The sequence below is a fragment of the Lithobates pipiens genome, unplaced genomic scaffold (genome assembly GCF_037356315.1).
Source record: "Lithobates pipiens isolate NorthernLeopardFrog02 unplaced genomic scaffold, aLitPip1_a1.2 Scaffold_19, whole genome shotgun sequence".
Taxonomy (NCBI): Eukaryota; Metazoa; Chordata; class Amphibia; order Anura; family Ranidae; genus Lithobates; species Lithobates pipiens.
Window position 1 is genome coordinate 104,375,557 of NW_027507764.1, and position 18,911 is coordinate 104,394,467.

Below are 18,911 nucleotides of genomic sequence, written 5' to 3' on the forward strand. Positions count from 1 at the left end.
AAGCACTTTTGGCTGTGGACACCGGTAAGCATGGGCACCACCCTGACCAGTCTACAGCTGTGCAGCCCCATATACAACAAACTGTGATGCTCATTTTTTCTGCTTCCAACACATCAACCTCAGGGTCAACCTGTTTACTTGCTGCCTAATATATCTGACTGAATTTCAGATCCCATTGTAACAAGGATAACCAATGTCATTCACTTAACCCGTTAGTAGCCATACATTTATGGCAGTTTGGTGTACATTGGTTTTTTAAATAAAGTTGGGCAAGGAGGATTTTGCTAGGTGTGGTACTCATAGAAACCAGTTTTGGGCAGAACTAGTCTTCACCTGCTGCTGATAGACTATGATATCAAAAGTTCAAGACCAAATCCACAGCCCAAAGTGTCAAAAGCTACTGTGTGCTACAAATGAGAACATCACCACCAATTAATTTTTAAATACATTTATTAACAAATGTTAACACTCGATGCTAGTAAGAGCAGCTTACAAAATGGCAGAATGCACCATAGAACTAGACCAGCCACAATGGGTAATTACAATGTGCAGAGTGGCCAAGCAGAACATCTTAGTACAGTTTAGGAAATAGAAGTGAACTCAGTTTTTTACAAATGCTTTCAAAACTGTTTCTTTTTTGTTATTTTTTTTTTTTTTACCATTTTAACTTACAACATATACAAAAACCAGGCCACAATCTTAACTGTTAACTTCAGTTTTCACACCGATTTAACTCTGCAATGTGCAACCATGTCAAAAGACACAGGAAGGAAAATAAGCCAAAAGAACACAAGTCTTTATTGTCATGCAGATCATTGCAATATTGTATTGTTTTCTGGAATGATTTCTATATTACATGTTTTGTCACACTATATCTTCTTTCACAGGTTTGAATTGATAATGTTGCTTGGAAATAAGAACTTGTGTTGCCAGGATTGTACTGCAGGTCACTATAATAGCAGAGTGGTTCTTTTGCAGTAATGCAATAGGGAAAAGATTTATCATGGACACGAAACACACCAATTTTTGCTAGTTTCATGTCAACCATATGTATATGAAAACTGACAGACAGGAGCAGGCTGTTATCCATAGCAACCAATAAAATGCTTTACTGGCAATGTGTCTATCCCACTGCTGAAAGCTTTCCTTGCTGTGCGAGAGAATTGAAAAGTGTCCCCCAATGACCTGCAAAAAGTATGCGGATCGGAAAATTCACCAAGCTTGCATACTTGTTTCAGAACAGAGATTTAAAGCACTACAGAAGGTCAAGCAGGACAGCCAGGCAAACAGTAGTTTTATAGGGAGAGAATGGCAATGGAAGCCTACATATTTCTCTTTTGACAGATTTCTTTTAAGACATGTATTTAACACTTTCAAAAGAAGAATGAAGGGCACTTGAAACATCTCAAGAAAGTTGCTAAAAGATTTAAATATGAGGTCCCTACACCAGCATTTACATGGCAGGGACTAGCATTTTCATGGCATTATAAAAAATGCCTGTGACTATGAGGCCTTTACATTAGTTACTGGAGAGTTCCCTGTAGACCCCAAAAACCGAACACCTAGCAGAGGGAAATTGAGATTTTGCCTAAACAACGCGGAGGGTTTATTCACATACACTACAATTACAGGATGGGATTGACTTAAAAATGAATTCTGGGCAAAGCAGAATGAAAATCATAGCCATAGTATAGGTACTCAGCAATATCCTTAACGCCCCATATGAACATTTACTTTGACAGTTATAATGCCTACCTTCAAGTACAACAATGTCTGCTCCTCATCACATGGACAGCTCACTGAGTGACCAGTCTCCAACGTACCCCCCTTGTAGCGATGCACAGCCCAGCTGCCTTTGTATAGCTGTTCCCAGCAGCCACATACCCTCATAGCCACATCACTTTGCAGAGGCCGATGGCCCTTGCTGTTAGTGCCCAGAGAATAGACTAAAAACATGTTCATTGATCAACCCACAGCATTGCATTAGCCTGGTGTCTGCCAGGAAATACTGTTCCTTGGACTGTACCTACATCGGCAAAAGCAAGCATTACCCTACTCGGAACTGACAACTTTCAAACAGTGCTAAGGGTGCCGGGATGACAGAATGGCGATATAAAGTAACATTATAGAGGTGTATTCAGCTTCTTAAATAGTGTGGATGGTTCTACTAGATGGTGATAATGAGTTTCATTCTTTATATTACTTAATCAAAACCATCTTGTGTTTGCTAAGCCCAAGGTCCAACTGCCAGTTTGTAACAAAGCCTGAATCTGATCAGTGACTGGGGACAATACAAGCAGTTCTCCAGTCTGATTAAATGGCCTTCAGGGCTACTCATGTCCTATTTTTCACGAAAAACTGTTTGTTAAAAAAATTTATTAAATTTGTCTATGTGAAGGGGCAGGGTATGAGATCAGTATGGTGGCAGTACATCCATCTTTACATACCCTCTTTTCTCATGTGTGTGGTGCAATTTGCAGTGCCATATCCTGCTCTGCGGTGAACCTATGGAGAAACCCTACACCCACCCAGGCAGAAGGAACCATGCAAGGGGCACAGTGGTGACTATTTTATTTCCTCCACATCATCTCTCGAAATCTGTTACAAATATGTCTCCGTTACCAAGAACAGTATCCCACTGCCATTGTCTAAAGCCTATAATAAATATCAAAACACCTATATATAAATATTTACAAATTTCCTCAGTTTAGGTCCCTCCTCATAGCTAGCAAGTTAGATTGTTGTATAAAATCCAAATTTCTGAACATTAAAACTCCCATTCCCATATAGAAAAAAAAAACTTCTCAAGTAAAAGCTATTTGAACTACGGATACAAATGAGCATAAAAGTGGATAATGATAGTCTTAAATAAAAGCTTAGAAATCTGGAAGAGTAAAATGAATAAAAAAAAATTTAAATCTATTGATCCAGTCCTATGAGTAATGCTTGTTTTGATACTGTAAAATACAGACAGGTTACACAAAATTAAACCTCCCTTCTAAATGTGGCGAGGAGGCATCTGTCACCACACAAAGGGCAGTAAATGCAAGAGTTTGGTCAAACTGTGGATGTAGGGGCACAGGAAATGCTACATTTATTTACTGGGCTGAAAACCAAGAGATAAAAAAAACATATTCATATACTTGCTGACTTTTTCAGTAACAGAGAACAAAATACAGGAGCCCATAACAACCAATTAAAATCATCTTTAGTTTAGCCGGCCATAGATGGATCAAATCTCATCCAGTTCAGCAGGGACTGGCTGAGATTCGATCAATGTATGTGCAGGCCGATTGTACTAAAGTCGATCAACTTGGGTACAACCAGCATGTTGGATTTTTAGCATCCTATTATTGCTGCTAGCAATAATCATTGTGTTCTCCCGACAGGGACAGCTCCCAGTGCCCCCCCTATTCACCCACCCCCCAGGAGAACTCAGCGGGAAGGATTCCCCCATAAACACGGACAGTATCGATGGGGGAATCAAGCAATTTTCTTTTCTGCAGCCTGATTGCATAATCTATAGTCTGCCAAATTGAAGATGTTGAATATGAATTATAACTGGTCACTAGAGGTTGCCACATTGCACCGCTTTTTGGGCTGTTAAAAGAAGTGCACTGCTGCTCTGCAGAGGTTTCTGCCAAGAGATACATACAAGGAAATCTTTAAAAGGTCTGTGCAGCAAGTCCAAAGAACAAATGTTTTCACAAAGATGCATCACAATAGTAACAGCAGCATGAACCTCAATGTTCTTCTGACTTGCTGTGTGGAACTGACTTGTAACAGCTTTTAGCGTGGCAAAACTGTGATGTTGGCAGCTTGTCTGTAAGTAGGATTCTCAGGAGGTAGCAGGTTTTCTATTGCTATAACTTTATACAAAGATTCTAAACAGGCCAGATTTTTACACTCTTTTGTAATGGGCTGGATATGATGCCCAGCAGCCTTTCAGCATTCTCAAAGACCTGCACTGCTGTAAAAAGTTGGACTTAGCTTTTTAGCTGAACTATTTGGGGTAGATTTACTAAAACTGGAGAGTGCAAAATCTGGTGCACCTGTGCATGGTAGCCAATCAGCTTCTAACTTCAGCTTGTTCAGTTAAGCTTTGACAATAAAACCTGGAAGCTGATTGGCTCTATGCAGAGCTTAACCAGATTTTGCTCTCTCCAGTTTTGGTAAATCAACCCCACTACTGTGTCACTGTCCTGTTAGTTTTTCCCTATTCCATTTCTAAAAAGAATCCACCCATTTGTGAATGCACTAACTCAATGTCACCACAGGCAACCAAGTGAAATCACTGGCTTGGGTAAACACTGGTCAACTCACAAAATACCATCCTCCATGACGACTATGGCAGATATAATTCCGAAGGTGTTAAGTTATCCTGCGTATGATTGTTCTAGCTAACCTGGCAGTGGTGCAAGGATACTGAAAATCTGCATTGTGTTAAATTTTTAACTTGTAATCATATACATTGTGTACTTAAACAAGTCGAGTGTACAAGAAATACACATGCTTTCTGCATTTGGAATTATGAGGCCACAGAATTTACGGGTTGTGATTTAAAACAGGCTAGTTCGATGTAAGCGTACCCTGACAAATATCCAAAATTAGAACTGAATGCCTAAAAGTAGTGTGAACAGCTGAATTATATACACTAAAGAGAATCGATCATGACACAGTTGGGATCTCAAAAAAATAACCCTGCAAAGAAACATCCAAGGTAATTCCTGGCTTTAAATTGTCTACCAAGTGTGCCTCCATAGATCTCTATGAACTGTGCAAATTGTAACGTCATTTCTATGTTCTAAGATAGGATTACCTGTATTTAAAAAAGGATAATATATTTCCATTTCTTTATAAAAGTTATATATTGAAAATAAGTAATGAACAAACATGGGATATATTTTACAAATAAAGTGTGCAAGAACTACGCTTGCCTCGTGAACCCTGTTCCCTAAAACGTTAACCCCCAGATACAGAATAATTAAAAACGATAATGCCTTTTAAAAGGAAATGAACGGCAGGTTTAAAGAAGTGAGGCCCTGCTAAAGGTAGTACATTTCCTCCTTATATTATTTCTCACATTCACAGATCTATGACCAATGACTCTCACTTCTTTTCACTCCAGAGGGAATTCTGGTCCACAGCTGCTCCATTAGGCACAAGAAAACAAAATGGTGCCAAAATCACTTCTTGAGGCACAGGAACGCGCCTTCCTCTCTGCCTATATCAGGGAAGATTAAAACCTGCTGCTGGCAGATATAGCACTAGAACAATGATTTTAAAATATTTAAAACTTTAAAAAAAAAACTTAAAATGCCTTCAACCTGAAGATGCAAAAAATTGTCTAGCAAAACTACTGTGTGTCTCAGCAATAGTTTCAAAAGGAACATGGAACAGATTCTCAAATCAGCGTAACCTTAGTCTCAGAGGAAGGAAAAAGGCCCAACCATGAATGCTCCCAGAAGAGCTCCTTGCACAGATCAGCACAGCAATACAGGATCATCTGGTAGCAAACAGGTTGGAAGGAAAGGTCAAGCACAAGACTGAATGTGCAAAACATGTCATGACCTAGTATCTCTGCACTTCAGTACTGGAGCTGTGCAGTCAGCATAATGTCCAGCACTGAGCACACTAGGAGCTGGTTCGGATATGGTATGCAGGTAGTAAGCAAGTACTGTGTCTTGGAAATGATAAAATGCAGAGTTTGAGGAAAAATATCAGAGAGACGATGCAGAGGGAGGATTCATCTTTTCCTGCGGCAGGTCCTCTTGTGTTCAGCGTGCCAATGTTCCTGCTGGCATTTAATGGAGCAGTAAGAGGTGTTCCAGCAGCAGTGATACATGGCTTCCTCCTCACAGTTGTAGCACTATCAGAAAAAGAAACAAAACACACACAAACACAATAAGACAAGTGCTACCGTGTTTATTAGACATCTGTAACAGATCAGATTGATATAAATTTTATTTTCATAAAAAAATAAATGTTACACTATAGGGTATCTACTGGTGTAAGCCATCACTATTAAATCAGAGGCACAGAAACTAGAGAGTAAGGGGAACAGATCCCTGGTTTGTTTCCAGATCTGTACTAGAAAGACAATGGCAGATGGTATTCACTAGCTGCCGGCAACATTGAACAGTGAGGAAGGGCCTATGGAAGCCTCAATGCATGATATGTACACCTTAGTCTATTAAAGGGAGCATTCAGAAATGTTAATTGTGCCTAAGCTGTACCCTGAAAAGATCTACCCGTTTCTTAGCTTCATGGCTGTATATTTGCAATGCGAGACCATATATAAAGCATTGCTGCCCAATCACTGCTAGTCCCACAAGATGTGCAGTGAGATTTGGTGATGTAACTACGGAGCTGCTCACTGTTCTCATTGCTGGAAAGAAAAGTGTACCAGAGGACCAGCTTCAAATATTTTATATTTATCTGTGATTTTTGTACCTCTCCTGCTACTTTTTCAATATCACCCCACCCAATTAGATCATTGAGGGGACAACTTGGACATGGGGAAGCAAAAAGCTGCAGCTTCTACCAAGATAGTTGCCTCCACAAAGAGACCAAGTGTGCAACATGGCATGACAAGTCATTAATGTGAAAAAGATCATCAGGGAGTTTATAGGTAATACTAGGGACTAATCCTATGCCCTCTGCTTGCCTTTTTTTGGCATAGCATCCACAGTCTCCTAAGGCCCCATTCACATAGGCTTTCTGGTCCAGTCTGCCTGTCAATTTTTAATGAGGACCTGATCAGTCTCCATGTAGGTCTAATGGCAGGTTGATGTAAACGGCCTTGTGTCTGCATCTACTTACCTCTGAATCTGTCCCGATATGGAAAAAAGAAATGTGTCCTTTTCCATTTTCCAGGCCTAAGCATGACAGATGAGAGGTAACCTGATGTAAACAAACTTTTACATGTAAAGTCCTTTCACATATGGCAGCCCATAGATCTAACACAGGCCCACCACAGTCTGCAGTTAAAATGTGGACAAGAACTAAAACGGGCAATGACGTCACAAAAGTGGCATCCGTCCTCTTCTGCTCAGATTCTGCAGAGCAGATGCCCACTGATCTCCTGCTGAATAAAGTGGAGCACACTAAAGTGAAAGTACCTTAATTAATAGAGTTTGTAATTGACTTGGACCGTGTACTGAAAAAGATATGTTCCTGGAGGTTCCAACATACATATCAAACAAGTATGTAAACACAGGAGCATTACGGTTCGCTTACTTCAAATATCCTCCCAGTAGTTTTACTAGACCATCCCACTACCCAGGTGTTTTATACTTATAATAATCATTGTTGATCACAGAAACGGTACCATAGCTGAATTGAAAAAGATGATTTTAGCAAAAGTGTGTGATCTCATCTTTCTCCTATTACTTTTTAATATATAAAACTCCATGCCAAACAGCTGAAGAAGCAATAGTGTTTCCCACCAGCCCAGCCGCCATAAAGGCAAAACAAGTGGACAAAGTCAATCCAATTTTCATGAAGAATAATTTTCCCTCACCAATGCTACCTTAATGTGCACCCCCCTCCTTGTCCTTGGTATACAGCATTTAAAGGATCGATCACTGCTGCATATGTCTGTACGAATAATCGTCTATGTTGCCCACTGCAAACAGATTCTCCTTCTTCTCTTCCCAATGCAGAATTGGGAAAATTAATAGGAGAATTTGACTAGTTAACTGGGGAAAAAGTAACTACTGAGGACCATTATGCCATGGGTTAAGTTTCTTACCCACTGCTTCTTCTTGGTCTGTGAAATCAGCGGTTTATGTTGGGCTGCCATTTTCTTGATTTCTTCCAGGAATTCCTCTTTGCATTTATCTTTTACCTGCTTGCACTTCCTGTCCATTTCTGCTTGAATATTGGCTACAGCTTTATTAACAGCTTGTCTCTTCTCCTCCTCCATCTCTGCTCGTAGCTATAATGGAAAAAAAATTTGAATATCAGCCAACAGAAAAAGTACTGAACATATTAGTGGATTAAAGAATCATCTACACTTGTCGCTGTAGGAATGGATCCTGGGCCCTGAGATTGGTAAGGGAAACTCAGTGGGCCAACAGGCCTCAGCACAGCAAAAAAAAAAAAAATTGCAACATAAATCAAGCAAGTACTCTGAAATTTACCACATGGGATGCCCAAGCATTGATTTGTGCTCATGATCTACGTTTTCACAGCAATAAAAAATTAGCATTGCTTTTGTGACTTTGTTCTTTTAAGAGGTCAAAAATAGGGTACACTGTGCCATACATAAAAAAAAAAATAATAAAAAAAAAAAAAAATGGAAAAACTGCAGAACACTACACCTAAATTCCATAAAATCCAGGGGTCATGGGCCTTGCACTTCCTGCCAAATAGCTTTGATCATCAACTACTATATTTCTGATGTACCTATATAGACTACAGGCTGCATGCAGTCATAAGGAACCCTCTTTAGCCCGTGCCCTTCCTCCCCCACCCCCCACCCCAGTCCCTCCACATCCAACCCCCCCCTCAACTCCACTAAGGCAGGCCATAGACAGAACAAATTTCTTTCCTGCAACCACAGACCGTGTTGACAGGGGAATCCCTCCTGCATGCGATAATCACATGTAAAATTCAGCAGGCTGGTTGTACCCAAGTTGATCAACCAATCAACTTGGGTACGTTCAGCCTGCCCATACATTGTTCAAATCATAGGCAGTTCTGCTGAACCAGCCGAGATTTGCACTGTCTACGGCTGGCTTGCCTTATCTTTATTCTATGACACATCTACATTTTGTCTGGGATTACTCTAACCTTATCTTTGTGTTGTTAATTTGACAATACCATGTTCATCGCCTACTTGATGATATTAGTGGTATTACTACCAACCTATGTTATGTGACTTTTATGCCTATGACTTCATAACCACTGTATCTTTGCCAAATTTTAAACAAACAAAAAACAAAAGAATTAGTAACATACTAGGACTGCTTTATGGCTCATTTATATGGGTGCTGACACCTGTCCTGAATGCTGGGTTGTCATGTTCTGCATCTGCCTTAAAGATGCACACAGGCAGCCTATAAGGAGATGTGGACGCACAGACACAGCCTCGTGTCAAAATCTGACATGCCTGCAGGATTGGGTGCATGGATTTGAACATAGTGTGTGTTTTTGTGTCCATGCATTTCCAATTTTGACAGGTGGCTGAGTCTGTGGGCTCACTGCGTCTGCATTTGCTTGCATAGGTTGCCTGAGCACAGGTGCAAGGAGGATGGGTGCAAACGCCTGTCTGAAGGAGCCCTTAAAGTAACACATTTGCTTATCCATTGCCTCAACTACATTATACCAATACACAGCAGGGAAGGCACCACCTATATCATAGGCCCTAAACAAATATTTCTCAATGCACGGGAAATATAAAAGGAATGCACCTCAAGCAGGCCAGAGATGGATCGAAATTTGGCTGGTTCAGCAGCGACCGGGTGCATTTCGATCCCTGTGTTGGCGTTCGACTGAAGTGTTAGCTGTAGCTGCTGACTTTTAATAAAAAAGTCACTTACCAGCCCAGGCATCCAGCACTGTTTTCACCTGGGCCAGTTATTTGCCCATCTTTGGGTCCCTGACACCACCATGTTGACTGTGGGAAGCCAGCTGTGCTTCCCTGCAGCTTCAGAGCTGGCTCCCCACTGTGAATGCGCAAGCTGCACTTTAATGGGCCCCGCAGCCTCCTGGGATGTGTAACATATCCTAAGAGGTTGTGGGCGGTGAAAGGTGGGGTTGGAGGACAATCAGCAGACTCCTGTAGTAAGTGAAGTTCCACTTTAAAAATGACTGTCATGATTAGCGTTTTTGTATAATTAGCAGTACAGGAAGCTACTTTTGAGGCACAAAAGATATTTTTGTGTTTTTGGCATAAAGCTACTGTTTTAGCATTCAGTGGGCATTTCAGCACTCCTCATACAACAGCTACAACTCTGCAATGTTTCTGCAGTTCCACCCCATCATTTTAACCATTTTCTGAGATGATTGTGAGGAACATGGAAATACTCTGACCTCTTCTAGGGCTTCTTGCACGGCTTTTTCAGTATCCCTCTTGTTGTCTGTGCTCATCCTCTCCTTGAACTCATTAAAGATCTTGCTGTACTTGTCGTGACACATGTTCTGACACCCACCATCGTTATTGGTTTGTGTGCTACGGTGTGACATTCTTGGGGACGAGGCACTTTGCTTCTTGGTCTGCGTATAGACAGACACCTTCTCAGCTGGTGGCGGCATGGAGGGGATTTCCTGGCTTGAGCTCACAGCTTCTGTCTCAGGCTCTGGTTCTGACTCCTACAAAAAAAAAAAAAAAAAAAGGATGCACTTAGGGACATTTTTGATAATTTACCAGTTAAATGCATTTCAAAAATAAGATCTAGAGAAATAAAAAAAATAAAAAAACATGCATTTTTATCCGTACAGTTTCATACATACTAGTAGACATGGGAGTGGTGTGTACATCTGTAACATTCTAAAAATTAAACTGGATTGCTACAACTTATAGGGAAAATATATTTGTTTTTAAACAGTTTCATTGTAACTTTTCAATAATTTTTTTTTATATTTATGCTATAACAACATTTAATAATGGGTGTACTCAAGCTACATTTGCTTGAATCTGCCAAACTAAGAACCCAAACAGGTCCATAGCTGTTAGCAGGATTTGGGATTTCGCTAATTAAACTTATTCTGTGTATTTTAGTCTCCTGCTATCAGGTCAAGTCACATTATGGGCTATTTGTGACACAGTGGTTAAGGGCAGCCAGTATTCCCTTTAACTTTAATTTTCCAAAATATTAATGAAATTGGAGAAAAAAAAAAATCACAAGGAAAGGATTTCACTGAGCAATTTAAGTATATCATCATCTTGGCAGGTAACTTGGTGCTACTTAATGTGCATAATAAAATAATAAACCACATAAAACATTTACTGTTCCTATAAACATGTCTTTTCTTCTTTTTTTTCCCAGCAGATGAACAAACACTTCTTATTACATATAGCCCTCTGCGTTCAGTGCTTGCTCTATTCACTGCACATGTGTATTGTGGGAACAGAGCAGCAAAGGCTATGAGAAGGGGAGTTGAGCACGAGGTCACTAATGTCTATAAGCTTTGCAGAACATACCAGAACACTGCAGAGGCTTACTAGAATGAAAGAAATAAAACCAAGGAGATGTGAATGAGGCTTAAAAAATTAAACAAAGGTGATTCATCTGACAGGATAGTGGTGTAAATTAATGACAGCACTGAAAAGAAATAACAAGCGCTTACTTCCTTCTTGGCTTCTACGTTTTGAGTGCGTCGTCCTTTCTTGGCCCGCGGTTCCTGAGTTGCTGCTTTCTGCTGGAAAGATAAAGGGGAAGAGCTATAGTGCCATCGTGCTAACACTGCACAGATCTCAAACATAAAAAAATATATGCAGAGACAAGATAATCTGTAAATTGCACAGATCTCATTCACATACTGTTTATAACTCGTCTGGGCCTCAATTAGAGGAGCCAGAGGAAACAATTCATGGACTTGTCTGGTTGCCCAGACAATCTATCCCTTTATGTCTGGAGGAAACTAGAACAAGCTGTGAGGAGGTTGTGTGAGGACTCCAGGTGTACTCCAGGTTATCAGTCACTTCTGAAGACTGCTGTACGTTTGCATAAATCACATCATCATCCATTACCTTTACAGGAATAAAGTCATCATATCTAGCAAGAAGGGAGAGCTAATAAGGGAAAACCGTTTGTCTCTGCAGAGTGTGCTCAGCATTTCATTATAAGCAAGCCAATGTCTGAACATTTTTTTTTTTTTTAATAGAAAGATTGTTCGTTCTGTATCAGCTCGGTATAACAGTGAATCATAGTCTCTGGCTTTTCATAGCTATAAAGGATCCAAATGATTATATCCTGTGGTGAGGCAGCAAGCACACTATACTATGACATATACAAATTCATTTTAATTAATTCTTTAAACAAACAAAAAAAAAACCCCAAAAAACACTTGTGTAAAAAAAAGAGATACAACTCAGCAAAAATAACCAGTATACCAGGTTTTGGAACAACAGAATGCACCAAGACAGGCATGCAATCTATTTTGAATAGATCAGTAAGGTAGAGAATACAAATCAGAATGTCATTCCTACAGACATGAATGACAATGGTTTCTAATTAATGTACTAAATAATAATACAGAGCCCTAATAATACTATGGAAATATAACACGAGTCAATCTAGGTACCAAAGTAATGTATATAAAACTAGCACACCCTTACAATAGATTTTAAGATCCCAGATCTGCATGTCTGTACTGGCTGCTGTTGACAAACCATGTGTGTACACCAGTTGCGTCGCTACAGGGGGGCAATAGCTCCCCACCCCCCCAGTTATTCCCTGTGATGCACCCCGCTAAATTAGGCTGCCGGGCAGAGGTGAGTGCCCGGAGGTTCGCGCAATTGCCTGAATTCCTGCGTCGCTTTGGGAGGCTTCAGTCCCCGCCCATCAGACATGTAGCACAGAGCTGAGAGCTCTGAAACTCTTCCTTGGCTCTGTGCTACCCTTCTGATAGGTGGAGACTACATTGTGTCAGCTGCACCGCTCTGAAGCTTTTGTGGAGAGGTGAAAAAGAGCTGTGAAAAAGAGGGGAGGGGGGAGCAGTTACAGTAAGGGAATAAAGTATTTGATCCCCTGCTGATTTTGTACGTTTGCCCACTGACAAAGAAATGATTTGTCTATAATTTTAATAGTGGGTTTGTTTGAAAAAAAAAAAAAAATCCAGAAAAACACATTTCAAGAGTTATAAATAGATTTCCATTTTATCCACATGGAATAAGTATTTGATCCCCTATCAGCAAGATATCTGGCTCCCAGGTGTCTTCTATACAGGTAACAAGCTGAGATTAGGAGCACTCTCAAAGAGAGTGCTTCGAATCTCAGCTTGTTACCTGTATAAAAGACACCTGTCCACAAAAGCAATCATTTAATCAGATTCCAATCTCTCAACCATGGCCAAGACCAGGGTTCTCCAAACTATGGCCCTCCAGCTGTTGCAGAACTACACATCCCATGAGGCATTGTAAAACTCTGATATTCACAGACATGACTAGGCATGATGGGAATTGTAGTTCCTGAACAACTGGAGGGTCGTAGTTTGGAGACCCCTGGCCAAGAACAAAGAGCTGTGCAAGGATGTCCGGGACAAGATTGTAGACCTGCACAGAGCTGCAACAGGCTATAAGACCATCGCCAAGCAGCTTGGTGAGAGGGTGACAACAGTTGGTGCGATTATTCACAAATTAAAGAAACACAAAATAACTGTCATTCACCCTTGGTCTGGGGCTCCATGCAAGATCTTACCTCGTGGAGTTTGAATAATCATGAGGACGGTGAGGAATCACCCCAGCACTACACGGGAGAATTTTGTCAATGATCTCAAGGCACCTAGGACCATAGTCACCAAGAAAACAATTGGTAACACACCACGCCGTGGAGGACTGAAATCCTGCAGCGCCCGCAAGGTCCCCCTGCTCAAGTAAGCACATGTATAGGCCTGAGGTTTGCTAATGAACATCTGAATGATTCAGAGGAGAACTGCGTGAATGTGTTGTGGTCAGATGAGACCAAAATCAAGCTCTTTGGCATCAACTCAACTTGCTGTGTTTGGAGGAGGAGGAATGCTACCTATGACCCAAGAACACCATCCCCAGCGTCAAACATGGAGGTGGAAACATTATGCTTTGAGGATGTTTTTCTGCTAAGGGGACAGTACAACTCTACTGCATCAAGCGGTAACCCCGAGCCAGACTCGGGATCGCATCGCTGGATACAGGGAGGACACAGGGAGAAGTTACTTACCTTGTCCCCTAGATCCAGCGATGTCCTCCATGCTGTGTGATTGAGCTGTCCTCTGCTCGATTCACACAGTGCCCGAATGCCGCCGAGCTCCGTTCCCTGCGACGTTACGGCGCACGGGAGTGGAGATCGACGCCAAATTCAAAAAAGTAAAAACACACACAGTACTGTAATCTTACAGATTACAGTACTGTATAAAAAAATTACACACCCCCTTTGTCCCTAGTGGTCTGTCCAGTGCCCTGCATGCACTTTTATATTATAAATACTGTCTTTTCTGCCTGGAATTTGGAGATTGTCCATAGCAACCAAAAAGTGTCCCTTTATGTCAAAAGTGATTTTAGACTAACTAGAAAACAGTGATAATAAATTATAATCACTTGCAGAATTGAGCGATAGCAATTTGTGGGTAAATTCGTCATCAAACACTAAATCTAATGACAGTGACAATTCTGCAAATGAGCAAATTTCTGCGTTTTTGGATTTGATTACATTATTGAATAATTTTTATTATTATTTATTATATTATAAACTTTATCATACTCGAGATGTCTGATAGACTCTGGTTTGAACAGATTTAAGAGAGTTATTCCTAAGAATTACAGGACTACAATATAAAACGCCAAATTTCCATGCAAAATAATTGTACCGCTTTCAGCACCTAAAACAGAACTAATCATACCGCCAGGGAGGTTAACCCACTTTAACAAATTTACATAATCTGTTCTGTAGCTTAATACAGTGCTCCCTCTGTGTAATACGACGACTGTATTAAGATACTGTCAGGGCTGGCTTAGCCCTTCCTTCTCTGGGCTGGCTGCTCAGCTGTCGGCTAATTGCCAGCTCTCATCTCTCTCCACAGTTACCAGCTGTTCCTGATCATGCGCGTCTGACCAGCCTACTTAAAGCTGTCCAGCTCACTTCACCTCTGCCTTCGCCTTGGTCACATCACAAGAAACCATCTCCTGCGGTTCTGTTTAAAGACTGGCTTGCTGACATCCCTTCTGGCTCCTTATCCTGCTTGCTGTTGCTCTACTTGGATCCCTGACTTCTGGCTTGGCTGATTACCCGATCTGGTTATTGAACTCTGGCCTGGCTGACTACTCAATCTGGTTACTGGACTCTGGCTATGCTTTGACTACGCTTTTTCTATTTACCTTTTTATTTAATAAACAAGTGTGATTTAATTGTACTCCTGTCTCGGTCCGATTCATGGATTCTGACAGATACAGAACGGATAGTATACCACTATATATGTTATTTCTGCAGAATGAGGGTGATGGACCGGCACTGTAAATAGGTGCTAGGTAGAGGGGGGGGGGGGGTGGAGGACAGAGGAGACAGACACAGGGGAGCGTGCTGCGGATGATGGAGGCACGGAAACATACAGTGTCAGTACCTGTACGCTGTCCTTTTTATAAGCAGCATTGGCGGGCGTGCGCCCGCCACAAGCTCCGTGAGTGTGATCGCGGGTCCCGGGGATACCCACGATCGTCCCACGGAGAGGAAGAATGGGGAAATTCTGATGTAAACAAGCATTTCCCCATTCTTCCTAGTGACAGGACACCGATAACCACTCCCTATGATCGGAAGCGGTGATCAGTGCCGTGAGACACATAGCCCATACCCCCTACAGTTAGAACACATCCCTAGGACACACTTAACCCCTTCAGTGTCCCCTCCTGGTTAACCCCATTCACTGACCATCACATTTACACAGTAATCAATGCATTTTTTATGTATAAATGTGAATGATCCCAAAATAGTGTCAAAAGCGTCCAATCTGTCCTCGATGTCGCAGTCAGGATAAAAATCACTGATCGCCACCATTACTAGTAAAAAAAAAAATTATTAACAACAATGCCATTAAACTATCCCCTATTTAGTAGACGCTATAACTTTTGTGCAAACCAATCAATGAACGCTTATTGCGATTTTTTTTTTTTTTAACAAAAATATGTAGAAGAATATGTATCGGCCTAAACTGAGGAAAAAAAAATGTTTTTTTATATATTTTTTGGGGATATTATAGCAAAAAGTAAAAAATATTGCATTATTTGTTCGAAAAAGGGACGTCAAGTCGCAAGACCGCGAAATTGTCAGTTAAAGCGACACAATGCTGAATTGCAAAAAGTGCTCTGGTCTTTGGCTAGCCAACTGGTCCGGGGCTGAAGTGGTTAAAATGCAAATCAATTTATAAATTTTTTGAATGTGGTTTTCTGGATTTTTTTTGGTTGTTATTCTGTCTCTCACTATTACAATAAACCTACCATTACAATTATAGAATGATCATTTCTTTGTCACTGGGCAAAAGTACAAAATCAGCAGGGGATCAAATACTTTGTTCCTTCACTGTATGGACAGAGGCAGCTGTGGGGAGGTTGGAGGTATAGTGAAGAGGTTGCAGCTGGCTGTTTAATGCACAGGCACACCTGGGCCCTTGCAGTTCTCCCTACCCTAAGAGTCCATTCACACAGGGGCAACTCCTGATCCGACTTCAGGTCGCCCCTAGTCGCCTCAGGTCGGACAACATTTAAAAAGCAATGTAAGTGAATGAGAGCCGTCTTAATGCACACTACTGAAGTCGCTCCGACTTCAGAAAAGGTTCCTGTACTACTTCTATCCGACTTGTAGGCGACCGGTACCCATTGATTTCAATGGAGATCGCCTCCAAGTCGGATCTCCGTCTATACGGAGAATTATCAGCTCTCAAGAGGGAACTCCACGCCAAATTTCTGAAAAAAATTTGGCTTGGGTTCCCCCTCCGAGAGCATACCAGGCCCTTAGGTCTGGTATGGATTCCAAGGGGAACCCCCTACGCCGAAAAAACGGCGCGGGGGGTCCCCCCCAGATCCACACCAGACCCTTACCTGAGCACGCTACCCGGCCGGCCAGGAAAGGGGGTGGGGACGAGCGGGCGGCCCCCCCCTCCTGAGCCGTACCAGGCCGCGTGCCCTCAACACGGGGGGGTGCCTTGGGGGAGGGGGGCGTGCGCCCCCCCACCCCAAAGCACCTTGTCCCCATGTTGATGAGGACAAGGGCCTCTTCCCGACAACCCTGGCCGTTGGTTGTCGGGGTCTGCGGGCGGGGGGCTTATCGGAATCCGCGAGCCCCCTTTAATAAGGGGGCCCCCGGATCCCGGCCCCCCACCCTATGTGAATGAGTATGGGGTACAATGTACCCCTACCCATTCACCTGTGAAATAAAGTACAAAAAAAAACACAACACAGGGTTAAAATATTTTATTGCACAGCTCCGGGGGTCTTCCGTCTTCGGGGGTCTTCTCGCCGGACTCCTCCGCTATCTTCTTGTAGCTCTTTTGCTAGCGGAGGAGTCCGGCTTTCTTCCTTGCCGCCGGCCTCTTCTTCCGACTTCGGGGGTCTTGTCCCCCCTCTTCGGTTCTTCTGCCGGGCCACCGCGCCTTCTTATAGCTCTTTTAGAGGCGGTGGCCCGGTCTTCTGTCGCCGCCGCCGCCTTCCGTTTTCCTTCTTCTTCTTCTCCAGGAGATGTTGACACGACGCTCTCTCCGGCCACAATGCCAGGGACGCGCTCCGCTGCCACTTATATAGGGACAATGGGGCGGTGTCACATGGGTTGGTCACATGGGTTGATGTCACATGGTGACCCCGCCCCCTTACCATGTGACATCAACCCATGTGACCAACCCATGTGACATCAACCCATGTGACACCGCCCCATTGTCCCTATATAAGTGGCAGCGCAGCGCGTCCCTGGCATTGCGGCCGGAGAGCTCGTCGAGTCAACATCTCCAGGAGAAGAAGAAGGAGAAGAACGGAAGGCGGCGGCGGCGACAGAAGACCGGGCCACCGCCTCTAAAAGAGCTATAAGAAGGCGCGGTGGCCCGGCAGAAGAACCGAAGAGGGGGACAAGACCCCCGAAGTCGGGAGAAGAGGCCGGCGGCGAGGAAGAAAGCCAGACTCCTCCGCTAGCAAAAGAGCTACAAGAAGATAGCGGAGGAGTCCGGCGAGAAGACCCCCGAAGACGGAAGACCCCCGGAGCTGTGCAATAAAATATTTTTTCCCTGTGTTGTGTTTTTTTTTGTACTTTTTTTCACAGGTGAATGGGTAGGGGTACATTGTACCCCATACTCATTCACATAGGGTGGGGGGCCGGTATCCGGGGGCCCCCTTATTAAAGGGGGCTCCCGGATTCCGATAAGCTCCCCGCCCGCAGACCCCGACAACCAACGGCCAGGGTTGTCGGGAAGAGGCCCTTGTCCTCATCGACATGGGGACAAGGTGCTTTGGGGTGGGGGGCCCGCTCGTCCCCACCCCCTTTCCTGGCCGGCCGGGTAGCGTGCTCGGATAAGGGTCTGGTGTGGATCTGGGGGGGACCCCTACGCCGTTTTTTCGGCGTAGGGGGTTCCCCTTGGAATCCATACCAGACCTAAGGGCCTGGTATGCTCTCGGAGGGGGAACCCACGCCAAATTTTTTTCAGAAATTTGGCGTGGAGTTCCCCCTTGAGCTCATTCTCTGCTTGGCCACGGCAAAAGTCGCCTGGCCTGGGGCGACTTGTAAGTCGTCCCAAGTCAGGTTGAAGTCATCACAAGTCGTGTTGAAGTCGTCCCAAGTCACGCTGTTATCTTAACTCAAGTCGTGTACAAGTTGCCTCACTCAAGTCGCCTACAAGTCGTGTTGCCCCTGTGTGAACGGATCCTAACACTGTAAAAGCAGCACTGCAGCAGGAAGAATTGATCAGCCTCAAACTGTAGAGGAACGGCTGCCAGTCAGCGGGACAAGGAAAGAGAACTTGAAGAGTGAACTGTCCAGCTACAGCTGGTCTGACTCCTGCTGCCTACTGAGCCAATGGGTGCTGTTGTTCCCACCCCCTTCCCAAGCCTGCCACCTCTCTCTTTCTCTCTCATCTCATCACCAGACTATGCATTCAGAGTTTTTTTCTGAATAAATGCTGATCAAAATTCAGCTGGAAAATGAACAATCTCTCTTGCTGCCTATACAACATATTTAAATATCATCAAACTTTTACACAGAAGTTTGGCCCCCGATCCTCCAATACTCTCTGGTTTG

At 43.1% G+C, this 18,911-nt stretch overlaps 1 protein-coding gene across 5 annotated transcripts in view; it reads right to left on the bottom strand.

Moving 5' to 3' along the window:
- Positions 1 to 432: 432 nt before the first annotated feature.
- The window catches only part of ZMYND11 (zinc finger MYND-type containing 11), a 145,916-nt gene continuing 127,437 nt past the window's right edge, over positions 433 to 18,911 (bottom strand). For all 5 annotated transcript variants that reach the window (XM_077491131.1, XM_077491130.1, XM_077491129.1 and 2 more), the window contains 4 exons: positions 11,296 to 11,364; positions 10,039 to 10,317; positions 7,754 to 7,939; positions 433 to 5,869 (listed from right to left, as the gene is read on the bottom strand). In XM_077491131.1, the coding sequence (XP_077347257.1) occupies positions 5,747 to 5,869; positions 7,754 to 7,939; positions 10,039 to 10,317; positions 11,296 to 11,364 (657 nt within the window). In that variant the 3' untranslated portion in view covers positions 433 to 5,746. The remainder of the gene's footprint in view (positions 5,870 to 7,753; positions 7,940 to 10,038; positions 10,318 to 11,295; positions 11,365 to 18,911) is intronic.